Below are 12,656 nucleotides of genomic sequence, written 5' to 3'. Positions count from 1 at the left end.
TTTAGTCATCTAATCTTTTAAATTAAATATTAAGCCGATGTTTGGAGCCAATCAGCTCAGTAATTTTGCGATTTGAAAACTTGACTCTAACAAAAATGGTTATTCATGTTTGACTAATTAGAAACATCAAAACAAGCCGATAAAACTACTACGAAATCATCGCGAAAATTAACATGTTCGCTAAGAAGATAAAAATAAAAGAAACAATAAGTTAGAATTAAATTATATATTGTAATACTGTATCAAAATACACATACACCGAATACTTCAATAATTCAAATCAGTTCACAATTCTGTTGTGAACCCATACACATACTATCTGATTTTCTTAAATTTTTTTTTCTGTTGAGGCAATAGTTACTGAAGGCACTCACAAAAGCGATTGCATAGTCGATTCTTCAAGTCCTCTAAATTGAATATCAGTTCATTCTTTATAATCGTATGCTTGGGACCAAGTTGTTTTTGTAACTCCTGCATGGCCATCAAGCAGTCACAGTAGTTTGAGATCTTAGGATTTCTACAGAAGAAATCGTTGCATACAATGGGATCGCATTTGTGCTGGGGTGCAGGATACTCTGGCTTGCGACACTTGAGCTGTTCAATATAGCACTTGAATCGATAGTATTCTCGCAGTTGGCGACGTTTATCATCTCGCTTCAATTGAGAAATAAGCGGAGAGTCCCGTTCCGCTTGGCGACGTGTCATGAATTGGCAAATGTCGCACGGGCAACCCGAATCTGATGATTTCTTTTGTTTGTGTGTCTTTTTTATTTTTATGTGTAATTTCTTTTTCTGCTTTGTTTTGTCTTTAGAGAATGCATCTGATTTATCTTCTATTATATTATTGTCTGATTTGTCATATTCGCCATCTCCGCGACCTGAATTTTTGCCATCATCGCCTTGTTGTCTAACTTTACCATCCGTTTTATCAATTTCTCCACCAATTTTAACTTTTTTATTTCCCCCTTTTCTGCCTTCTGATATATCCCCCTTTCTATTTCTATTCTTACCGTGTGCCTTTCCATCTGATGTGCCCTTTTTAACGCTGGACTTTCGTTCCCCAGTCTTACTCGCCCTTTTGCCTTCATCAGATGATGAGTCTGGAGTAAATGAAATTTTTTGATTGCCATTATCCTTCAGGGAAGCAATGCAGCTGTCATAGTCATTGGTCAATTTCGATTTTGTGTCGTACTCAAAAAATGGAACCAGAGTTGTGTATAGTTCCGAGTAATTCCTTGGCTCTACCGATTTCCCTTTACGTCCTCGTAATTTTCCTGAACCCCTATGTGAGGACCGTCTCTGTTTACGTTTTCTTGGTAGTAAACCTCCTGCGTCAACACCCGGTGGCACAATAATAGGTTTTGTAACATCGCTCGATTCAGACTTATTTTCTGATTCAGAGCTTCGAAATTTAAAAACGTTTCCTCCGAAAGTTACTGTTCCCAAATCTTCTTCTCCAATTCCGAAAACTGGTCCGATAGCTCCTGGCCCAAAACCACCAAGCTCGAAATCTGACATTATCTTTTCCTCTTGTTCCCGATTATTTTCCATTTTTAATTCTTTCTCTAAATCTTCAATCTCTTGCTTATACTTCTCTTCATATGATTTTTTATTTTCTTTGTATTTCATCCACTCGAACTGAGTGCATGTATTTTCAGGAATATGACATTGCAGTTCACAGTACTCGTCTTTCCGTCTTAGTTCATGCATAGACTTCGAACGTGGCCGTTCCATGTTAAGTGCTTTTTTGATCGGAAAAGGGGGCTTACTAGGTGCAAAGCGTTCTTTGTCAGTACGGGGACAGTACACCCATCGCAATGCGCTAATCGCATTTAGGGTTTCCGTAACATTGGGCATTCTACTAACTTTTGCACTAAGCTTTGGACGATTGAGAACGGCATATCGGGGTGGCTCTATTACATTTTCACCCGAAACTGGTTTCTCAGGCATTGCCTCTGACTTAGGCGGCTCTGGCGGATTGACCATTTGAAGACACTTAGAAATTGCCTTGTTAAACATAACCGCCTCCGGTTTATATATGCCCGTGCCCACACCGTAATAGCTCAACGATTCCTTATTTGGACTTTGTCTCCAAACCTCTACAATATCATCCTTCTCCATGTCGAAATGACGCTCACAACCACCTTCTCTGAGGGTATCCATCAAATACTCTGCTGTTAAAGCAGGACAGCACTGGGATACCGGGGGTCTAATAGACGGATAAATCTCATTATCGCGATAGTCAGCCGGCATGCAGTTAAGCATTCGCATCAGATCGTATGGGGTAAGCTTGCTATAGTCAAGGGTTGTCTTTTGTTGTTTTATTTGACTGCAAACATATTTATTTGATGGGCGGGGCATGTCAAATCTCTTTTGAGCGACAACATTCTCTACTGGTGAAGCATTGTTACTGGAATATAGTTTGGGGTCAGCCACATTGGACATCCACTTATCAGTGACGGGAGGACACCGAGACACTGCGGGCCTAATGCTGGGATACATTTCCCCTTGTCTAAACGTATATGCCTTGCAGTTCTGCAAACGCATAGCGTCGCATGCAGTAACATTCGCTGCATTCCTATCAAATGTTCCATGTTGGTTGGACATTACTATAAAATTCTGTCTTTTATAAAATTTGGTTTTTATAAAGTTTTTGAAATTTGTTAAATATTACAGTAATTATGCAAAACTACAATTTTTGTCAAAATTATACAGTAAAATTTTGTTAGTTTCACATTCAAAACAATTTTAGATAGTAAAATATATACAGCTTGACGAAGAAATCTTTGAAATATATAAACTATCAAAGTAGGTGAAACAGGCAATTTTAAATGTCAGTGTTTTCTCAAATTCTTGAAAAAGAAATATGTTCCTATATTGGTAACATCTGTTAATAATGAAGAGGAGAGCCACGGGCTCTTTTATATAGTAATTTTGCATATTCCAAAAAATATATATTGCAGTAGTGTTTCGATTTAACAGTATGTGAAAATTTTTGAAGGTTACTGTCTAAAGTGAACTAGAGCTAGTGGCACATGAATGTGGCTGTGATTGCGTCCATTCCAGGATTTATAAGAGTTAGACACTTGCAATTCATTCTCATATATCACAGATTGAGTCTGCTTCAAATTAATAGTTTCAATTAAAAACCTTACTGAAGTTCCTTTGGATCTCAAGGCTCAGAATTTTGCATTCATATATTCCATATAATAATCTACCATCTCCCACTTTCACACCCCACTTTTGCTACGTTAATCATTGTCAAAAAAAATAAAAATAAAAAAAAAGATTTTTAGATATTTGCAGAATTAATAAAGTCATTGTCATATCAAACAAAAAAACTACAGATCGGTCGATATTTAGGATAATATTTTTGTGTTGCTTTGTTGCCATTGTCGTTTCATTCTCTAAATATTCTATATCCCCTCTCTTCATATGATTTTTATTTTATTTGTAATTTGTGCTGAGAGCATAAATTTATAGGAATATCATATTACAGATCGTTTTTTTCGTTTTAGCACACACATGAATTTCGTTGGTGACCGTTCCATGTTAAGAGCTTTATTGATCGGAAAATGGGGCTTACTAGGAGCAAATGGCTCTTCGTCATTACGACGACAGAACACCCATCGCAATGCACCAACCGCATTTACGGCTTCCTGAACTGTGGGCATTCTACGAGCTTGTATATTAAGCATTGGGCGATTCAGAATAGCATGTCCTGGTGGTTCCATTGGTTTGTCACTCGGAGGTGGATTTTGAGGCACCTTCTTTGGTTTGGGCGGTTCTAGATTGACCATTTTAAGACATTTACAAATTGCCTGGTTAAACATAACCGCCTCCGGTTTGTGAACATTTGTGCCCACGCCGTAGTAGCCCAACGATTCCTTATTTGGGCTTCGTCTCCAGACCTCCAGAACATCATCCTTCTCCATGTCGAAATGACGCTCACATCCATCTTCTCTGAGGGTATTCATCAAATACTCTGCTGTTAAAGCAGGACAGCACTGGGATACCGGGGGTCTAATAGACGGATAAATCTCGTCATCACGATAGTCAGCCGGCTTGCAATTAAGCATTCGCATCAGATCGTATGGGGTAAGCTTGCTATAGTCAAGGTTCCTCTTTTGTAGCTTTATTTGACTGCAGACGTATTTATTCGATGGGCGGGGCATGTCAACTCGTTTTTGAGTGACCACATTCTCTACTGGTGCGGCTTTTTTGTTAGAGTACAGTTTGGGGTCGAATGGCTTACAGCCTGTATTTTCAGCCACGTTGGCTATCCACTTTTCTGAGAATGCGGGACGACACAGAGACAGCGGGGGCCTAATGCTGGGATACATTTCCCCTTGTCTAAACGTATACGACTTGCAGTTCTGCAAGCGCATAGCATCGTATGCAGTAACATTTGCTGCATCCATATCGAGTGTTCCATGCTTTTTGAACATCTTTCTTAATAAAATATGTCAAATTATAAAATCTGGAAAATTTATTAACGTTAATAAGCCAACATTTTAAAATTTGGTAACATATTCAAAACAGTTTAGATAGTAAAATAATTACTACCTGTCGAGAATGCTTGGAAATATGAACGATCAAAAGTAGGCTGTGAATAAAAGACATTGAAATGGCGTTTCCTGTTGTATTTATTATAAACCTAACAATCACGAAGATTTTAAAATAACTAAAATATTCTTCCTTTTATCAAACATAAATTTATATACTCAAATGAAATGAATATGTTCATCTGATTGACGGCTTATCCATTTCGCCCCTTTTCATGCTAGGGACTTGATACGCCCCAATTCTTTGTGTAAGTGTGTACTATATAAATAAAAAATAAAGGGATCTAAGCAGTAGGTAAAGGAAAAAATCACAGTTCATATGTCAGAATCAAAAACATATATTGTAACAAATGATTACAATAATCTTACTCCTAATGAATCACTAAGTCACACCAGCTCGCAATTATTTTGCGTACACGTACACAGTCACATATCTATACAATCTGAAAATACATTTTGTTTTTTTGAAAGTTACGAAAGACAGTCACATAGGCGCTTGCATAGGCGACTCCTCAAATCCCTTAAGTTGAATATCAATTCATTCTTTATATTGCGATGCTTGGTACCAAGTTGTTTTTGTAGCTCCTGCATGGCCTTTAAGCAGTCACAATATTTCGATATCCTAGGATTTTTACAGAAGAAATCGTCACAAACAATAGGATCGCATTTGTGCTGGGGTGCAGGATACTCTGGTCGGCGACACTTAAGATGTTCGCGATGGCACCACATTCGGTAGTATTCCCGAAGCTGTCGTCGCTTCTCTTCTCGCTTCAATTGAGAAATAAACGGAGTGTCCGGCTCCGTTTGGCGACGATTCATAAATTTGCAAATTTCACATGGGCAATCCTTCATTGGTTTTTTACAGTGATCCACAACTGTTGGTTTACTTTTGGGTGTCTTAGATTTGCGCTGTTGTCTTTTGTTCTCTTGATCTATTACCTTCTTTTTCTTTTTTGTTTTGCCTTTGACGGATATGACAGAAATGGTAGAAACTTTATTGCCGAGTATAGGTTGAGGAATGCCGTGATCATCTTCGCTTGATATACCCTTGTTTCCTGTGTTTTTAGGTTTTTCTGGTTTGTTACCTTTACCAACCTTTTTATCAGTATTTTTATATTCATTTGTATCGTCCTTTTTCCCTTTTTTACCGGCGTCAGTTTCTGAGCGTTGACCATCCTTTCCATCCTTAACAGGCTTTTTACTATGTTTCTTCACATTTTTCTGATTTTCTATATCACCTTCTGATTTTCCGAAAGTTTCTTTTCCGTGTTCGGTTTCTTCTTTCTCCTTATTGAAAAGGTTCTGGTCTCTGCTTGACTTTTCGTCGGCTGAACTTGCTCCTCCTTTTTTCTCTTTCTCTGTTTTGTCAAGATCCAAACTATCGTCCTTTATGGGAGGAAATTCTATTTGATCACCACCAGGCTGTCCCGATGGTCCCCGAGGACTGCCGTCTTCATCGCCGGTTTTATCGCTCTTCGGCTTACAGCAAGTATTATAAAGCTCGCACAATGAGTCTTTCCTACTGTAGTTCTCAAAGCACGTTATAAGATGTTCGAACAGCTCATCGTAGTCTTTCGGCTCAGGAATTTGCTGAGCCTCCCGCTGCTGCATCTCGATCTCGAAAGCTTTCTCAATTGCCTTCGGGTCTTGTTTGTACTTCGTCCACTCATAATCTGTGCACACATTTTGGGGAATACCACATTGCAGATCGCAGTATTTGTATCTTCTCCTTAGTCCATATTTTTGCTTTGTCACCGGTCTATCCATATCAAGGGCAGTGGCCAAACTAATTCTGGGCTCGCTTCTGGCAAACGGATATTGTGCATCGATTGGAAGTGGGCAGTGCAGCACGCTGAATGCCTCGCTTGCATTGATCTTTCTCTGTACAGTGGGCATGCCTTTGATTTTTTCCTGTAGTAGCTCGCGATTTAAAACAAAGGGTCTACAATCCTCCCTGGGTAGCGGAGGATTGGCTGGTTTAAGTCTGCCAGAGTTTATTGTTGGCATCTTAACAGCCGTTGCCTTTCGCATTGCTCGCGCTAACGCCTTTTGGAACTGTAATGCCTCCTTTTCCGGTTGGCCTGAGCTGACCCCGTAGTAGCTCAGATTCTGTTTATCGAGGCTTTTATTCCAGACCTCGATAACATCGTCTTGCTCCATGTCAAAGTAGCGACCGCAGCCGAAATCTTCGGCCTCGCTGTATAACCAATCCACTGTCTGCGCATCATCGCACTTGGATACTGCAGGTCTGATGTTGGGATAACTTTCGGACTTTACAAAATTGAACGTTTTGCAGTTATTCTTGCGTATCACATCGTAGGGAGTTAGCTGCTGGGCTGGAGATAGTTGGCTCTCTGAATGAGGCTTCCCTGTGTGATCTACATTGGCACTTGTTGATCTCGAATCAATATTTTGAACCGGAGAATTTTGTTGTTTACGCATTTTGGTTTAGCCGTTATCTGATGGACATAGGATTAAATAAAATTTATCTTTTTTTTTAAATTTCTTTTACAAAATTTTGTCTGTTTGACCAATCCAAAGTTGTCAAAAACTTACTGAAACTGTAACGAAATTTACCGAAAAAGTCGACATCATAAATTCGATTCGAGAGTGTTTTGGCTAAGGCAACCTTTTCTTGGCTAGTCACCAAATGAGGCCTGTTAAATATTTTAATAGCTTGCCTGTGCCAAAAAGGATTAGCCGAAATCAGCAAGGACAGGCCCAGGCTCAGCTGAGCAGAGCTTTAAGAGCAGCGTGTGAAACAATTAAGATAATCACCGTAGTCATTTCCGTTTTACGCTTCCTACGTAGCCCGTAAAATTTCCTGGCAGAGACGAAACTCCACCAGCTGAACAGGTGTGTGTGTGTACCTCCCCCTCTCTATACCTTTCTCCCTCTTTTTCTCGCACTACCTCAAAACCTGTTACATTATTCACGAAGACAAATTTGCCCGATTTAGTTTTTAGTTAAAAGCAAATTATGGCGCTCTAATGACGGCGCAGTTAAGCTCCGCGAAGCAGCACGTGTAGGGGACGCTGATGGCAGTTTTCAATGACATTTTATGGGCTGGCCTGGCGCCAGGGGAACACTTACCAAGCCAAGATTAAAGAGAATGAGGCTTTAATTGCCATGGCCTGCTCTTTGATGGCCATTGAGCAGCGCTCCATCGTGGCCTTCATGATGATGTGTCAATCAGCGTCCTGCTAATGTCCAAAGTGTCCCGCCAATGGACTGAGGTCTTTGTGCACACAGGCGGGCTGCTGGCAGGGCTAAGCATGTTCTTGGCCAACAAAGGTCAGCCTTTAAACCGTTTTTCACCTGTTCTGTGCTCCGGCGCTTGGCATATGATTGGGCTACGCTCGAGCGGCCTGTAATCGGCTTTGACGGCTCTGCCAATGTCTGGTAACACAGTGTCAGGATACTGATGCCATCCAGCTAGTTGGCTGCCAAACTCAATCCCAAACTCAAACTCGATCTCATCGCTTGTTGGCTTAACATGGGTCAAGGTCAAGTTCAAGCAATAAACTGTCAGTTCGGCCGATAAACATGTTTTGATTTGGCCAAAAATTGGTCAATTTTGCGAATTGAATTACGTTTTGTTTGTTGTCAATTGGGAAACTTTCTTGCTTTTGTTTTTAGCAGGTACAGTTTTTATGGTATGTCAAATGAGAATTATGAATCGAGAATATTTTTTATGGCAGACTTTTGCTTAAATAAATATGATTATTAGATTATAAATGTTTCGGCAGAGATGCTGTAATATTGTAACGGATTCTTTTCATATACGTAGTACATCTGGTTCTTACATACTAACTAACTTTTAACTTTTTAATACAACTACTGTTAGTAAGTATATCTTTTGGCATACTTAATAAATGTTGAATAGAACAAAAAAGTCATTAAATACATAAACATAAGCCAAACACTTGCATAGATGTCAAATTGTAAACTTGTGTATACAGCTAAATTACAGACTTATTCAACTGACAATTCAATATGTTCTCAGAGTTATTTATTATGGTTTAATGTTGTCTTAGTGCGAATATTATTTTATGCACCGCTTTGCACATTAATCATTGCCAAGCAGTCTGTTGCTAGCATTAGAATAAGCACACATACATTTGTACATATGTACGAGTATATCAGAAGGCTATTGATAATATTTGCTGTGCATGGCGCCACATCGTGATCATGTACATATATCTAAATGCTCATCATAAATAAACAGTGTGTGCACAGAGACACAAATATGAATACCCACACAACACAGAATGTGCACTAGTGGTATTTTGTCCATAGTTATCCAGCAGTATGTCAAATGTCTTAGAGTCGACAGCGCTACGGGTGGCACGACAGACTGTATCTGCACACACACACACACAAACACACAGAGAGAGATAGAGCTTCGCTTACTGACTTGCCCCAAAGTTAATACCAAATTCAAGCCTCAGCCCCCTTCCGCAGCTGCTGGCATGTGTGTGTGTGTGTGTGTTTGTGTATGTAGCATGCATTTTAGAGGACACTGATAATCCTGAAGCTGATTTTGGATTTGTCATTAAACGCCCAGCGGGATGACAACAATGAAGTCCACAGCAGATAAGACACTGCCCAAGCTCTGACATTGTCATAGCAACCGCCACTCGGGCGATGCAACCGCCACTCAGGCTGTACAGAGCCGTTGACGGCGGAAGGGGGGTAACGGGTAACGGGAAACAGAGAACGCGGATAACTGCTAAACTGACAACAAAGCCAAAACTAATGTCGTTCACCATGTCTCGCCAAACAGTCGCTTGTTCTTGTCACAATCTCCCCTCTTTCTCTTAATCAATGTCGCCATCTCTCCCATTCTCTCTCTCCCTCTCTCCCTCTCTCTCTCTCTCTCTCTCTCTCTTTCTCTCACCCCTTTATATTTAAGTTTTGCAGAACATGTTGCGTGATTATCTAACTATCGGACTGATTTACATTTAACCCAGTTGAGTAAGCAAAAATACCCTAGCAGAGGGCAATATAATGTTGTCATGGAGCAAGGGAATCCTATCAAATTCATATCAACTTATATAGTCTTTATTAGATGATAATAGTCTGTTATTGTCTTTACTAGCTGATAATAAAGTCTGTCATGACTCGAAGTTTGTTGCAAAATAACTGCAACTTATTTACAAGTCAATTCAAATTCTTAAATTTCAATGTATGTCTTAAATTGATTTTGATTCTTATTTAAGAACATAAACATATTAAATTAGTCTTCCAAAATTCTCCAAAATTATACTAAGAACGTAACGAAATATGATCCGATCTAAATATGCCCAACAAAATTTTCAGAATTTAGTTTGCCTTCAATAAAAATGCGATTTGTCTAAATAAAAGAAAGCCTTTTTATGTTAGTTGAAAAAAAAATTAAATCCAAAAACCTTTAGTCTTTAAGACTATATTTAACACAAAATTAAATAAATTAATAAAAAAGAAAAGCTTTTTGGTTTTACAGAAATCGATTAAGCAAAGTGAAGTTTCTGAAACTAATGAAAGTTAAGCAAAGTCCAGCTCGCATTTGATTTAGCCAGCAAAAGCAAAGTGCATGTCACATTCGACCATGGCCAAAACAGACTTCTGCTTTCTTGGCATTTTCTATGCGGTCTGTGCTCCGGCTCCTGTGTTAGCTGGGTTGATTTGCTGGGTGTGTCCATTGTGGCGCATTGCTTGGCAGTTGTAGTCCGCACCTCTCGTAAATCCATTTTGTGATATTTAATTGAAATATGGTGCCCTGGAGTAGTCTGGCTGCCAGTTGAGTATCTGGTTGTCTGGCTATTCGTTTGCCCACTTATTTGCGATTTACGAGGCGGCCAAATGAGTTTTGTGCGCGCACTCAGTGGATTAGGGCTTGGGCAATGGCTTCGATTTACGAGTAGTTTTAACGAGTTGCTGCGACTCATAAAGCATCATTTTGGCCATGGTTTATGCTAGGTAATTAATAATACCCGGTTTCTGTTTCGGTTCTCTTTATTTGCAGGACGCCAAGTTGCGGCAGATTGTGACGATGGGGCCACAGGACACACTCGAGGAGAAGACCGTCACCATTTGCCATGGCTCCGATTTTGTCAACATGACATTTGTCAACTTCTGCTGCACACGACGGGACATTGCCCAGGTAAGAAGCAACAAGCAAAGGGGTGAATTGTACCGGCAGCAGGAGGGGGGCTGCTGTCATTCCTGGCAAAGCTCCAATGCCAACAGCTGCTCATTATGGCCAATTGACAACTTGACGACAATTGAAATGCGAGCATTGAGGGCCCATCAAAAGCTATTTGGGAGCGTAAAACTGGGTCATCCACACACACACACACACCACATACATACACATTCTTGCACACACACCTTGAAACTCATTTGGGAATTGTGAAATGGGTCGTAAGCGCGAGACTGAATAAGCAGACATATACGAGTATTCCAAATTTCCATTTCGTTCGCAATTTGAGACAGTTCCGTATAGCACTATATTCTGAAATATATTATTTAACAAATTCATTATCTTTATAGGCTTTTTTCATGACTTTTTTGATTTTATCATAAACTAGTTTTTATGTTTCTGTGAAATTTTTTGAATACAATTTTTGTTTTTCTTTGTAATTTAACAATGATTTATATATAATAATAATATAATAATTATTTATAATGATAATGATTTATATATATTTATAATTTTCTTTGAGATTACATTTGTTTCTAGCTTATAAATCTGCGATCTTTATAGTCTTCTGTCCAACTTTTACTATTACATATTCAACTATATAGAGGATAGATGCTTTATCTAGTCGATAGTCAAACTCTACTTCCCATTCAATCTGACCTTTATAGCCGCTGCTTACTGGACAGTATTTATAAGTGTTACAGATATGTAGTTCAATAGTCCACCTGCCCTACCGATCCATGAGACTAACTACTCTATATCCAGGCTATCTATCAAAAACTCTGCCCTAATAACTTTATAAGGCGAATTGTCTACAATAAACGGAATTTGGAACAGACTCGTAACATGCACTTCAGTTCAGAAAACTGAGTCTGTCCACACACACACACCCACTCACCCACACACTCTTTCTTATTCACACACATACACATTGTTGGAGTCATTAGGATACATTGGGGCACACCTGGCGCCAGTTGTTGTGGGGCTATTTTTAACCGTTTGCCGACTGCGCGTAAAAATATAAGTGACTGTCGAACACATTTTATTGATTTAGCATAGGTGGGCCACGCCTTTTCTATGTCTGACTGGACAGAAAACCGAATACGCTTCAAAATCGTATCGCTCGTATGGGAATACAAAGTAACCCAGCCACGCCCCCTCCCCCTCCCCTTCTGCCCTGGCGCGCCTCGCGCATAGAGGTGACCTTGCTCTTGCTGGAGCTGACAGCTTTTTGTTTGGTTTTTGGTCAAAATCAATGTTCTATATTTTATCACGGGCTCGTCTATCCGGGCCGCAGCCAGAGCCGGACACGGACACGGACACGAACGTCGGTGCTGAGCAGCGTGGCATGTGCGTGCATGCATGTTATTGTTATTATTTTTGGCACGCGTCGCCAGCGTTTCTATAAACAAAATCGAATGCCAAAATTTCATAAACTTTTACGGCATTTCGGGCCGCACCAAAATATAATCCGCACAAAATAATAAATAAACATGCAGCTTTAGCACACACACACACACACACACACGCGCGAAAAACGAAAGAAAACTGAGTGAGGTTATTTTGGTATTTGTTTTAAATATTTTGGAGAATATCAAACAAATGCAGTGAACATGAATGTGCTCTGTAGACTTGTCTACCAGCGAATGCAAATGCAAATGCAACTGCAATTCGAATCAGTCAACAGCTCGACTCGATGTATGTGAATCTGTATGGCATTTGAATCTGAGCAATGCAATGAAAATCATTTAGCATAACTGTAATCTATATCAGATGCAAGTCTCCCACTCCTTGTCTGGCCATTGGAATGTAGTATGCCATGGGCGTGTGTAATCTGATATTTTGCGCTTGGCAAATTCAATTAGTTCTGTGTTCATGCTGGAAGCCTCTTATAGAAATACCCAATC

General features: G+C 39.7%; 3 protein-coding genes across 7 annotated transcripts in view; 1 reads left to right on the top strand and 2 right to left on the bottom strand.

The window, feature by feature from the left end:
- Positions 1-12,656, top strand: part of LOC6577360 (1-phosphatidylinositol 4,5-bisphosphate phosphodiesterase classes I and II) — a 75,685-nt gene that overhangs the window by 47,683 nt on the left and 15,346 nt on the right. For all 5 annotated transcript variants that reach the window (XM_015165638.3, XM_015165639.3, XM_015165637.3 and 2 more), the window contains exon 4: positions 10,573-10,710. In XM_015165638.3, the coding sequence (XP_015021124.1) occupies positions 10,573-10,710 (138 nt within the window). The remainder of the gene's footprint in view (positions 1-10,572; positions 10,711-12,656) is intronic.
- Positions 212-2,688, bottom strand: LOC116803889. Its single transcript, XM_032729013.2, has one exon. The coding sequence runs from the start codon at positions 2,605-2,607 to the stop codon at positions 358-360; it is 2,250 nt and encodes a 749-aa protein (XP_032584904.2). The 5' UTR covers positions 2,608-2,688; the 3' UTR covers positions 212-357.
- On the bottom strand, positions 4,880-7,141 carry LOC26527513. The gene has a single exon (XM_015165641.3). The coding sequence runs from the start codon at positions 7,005-7,007 to the stop codon at positions 5,037-5,039; it is 1,971 nt and encodes a 656-aa protein (XP_015021127.1). The 5' UTR covers positions 7,008-7,141; the 3' UTR covers positions 4,880-5,036.

This window comes from Drosophila mojavensis, unplaced genomic scaffold, assembly GCF_018153725.1.
Source record: "Drosophila mojavensis isolate 15081-1352.22 unplaced genomic scaffold, ASM1815372v1 contig_36, whole genome shotgun sequence".
NCBI lineage: Eukaryota > Metazoa > Arthropoda > Insecta > Diptera > Drosophilidae > Drosophila > Drosophila mojavensis.
This window is presented reverse-complemented; position numbering and strand designations above follow the sequence as displayed.

What these genes read in the sequence shown, in the direction of transcription:
- LOC26527513 (XM_015165641.3), bottom strand. Translation starts at nt 7,007, where the DNA reads ATGCGTAAACAACAAAATTCTCCGGTTCAAAATATTGATTCGAGATCA.
- LOC116803889 (XM_032729013.2), bottom strand. Translation starts at nt 2,607, where the DNA reads ATGTCCAACCAACATGGAACATTTGATAGGAATGCAGCGAATGTTACT.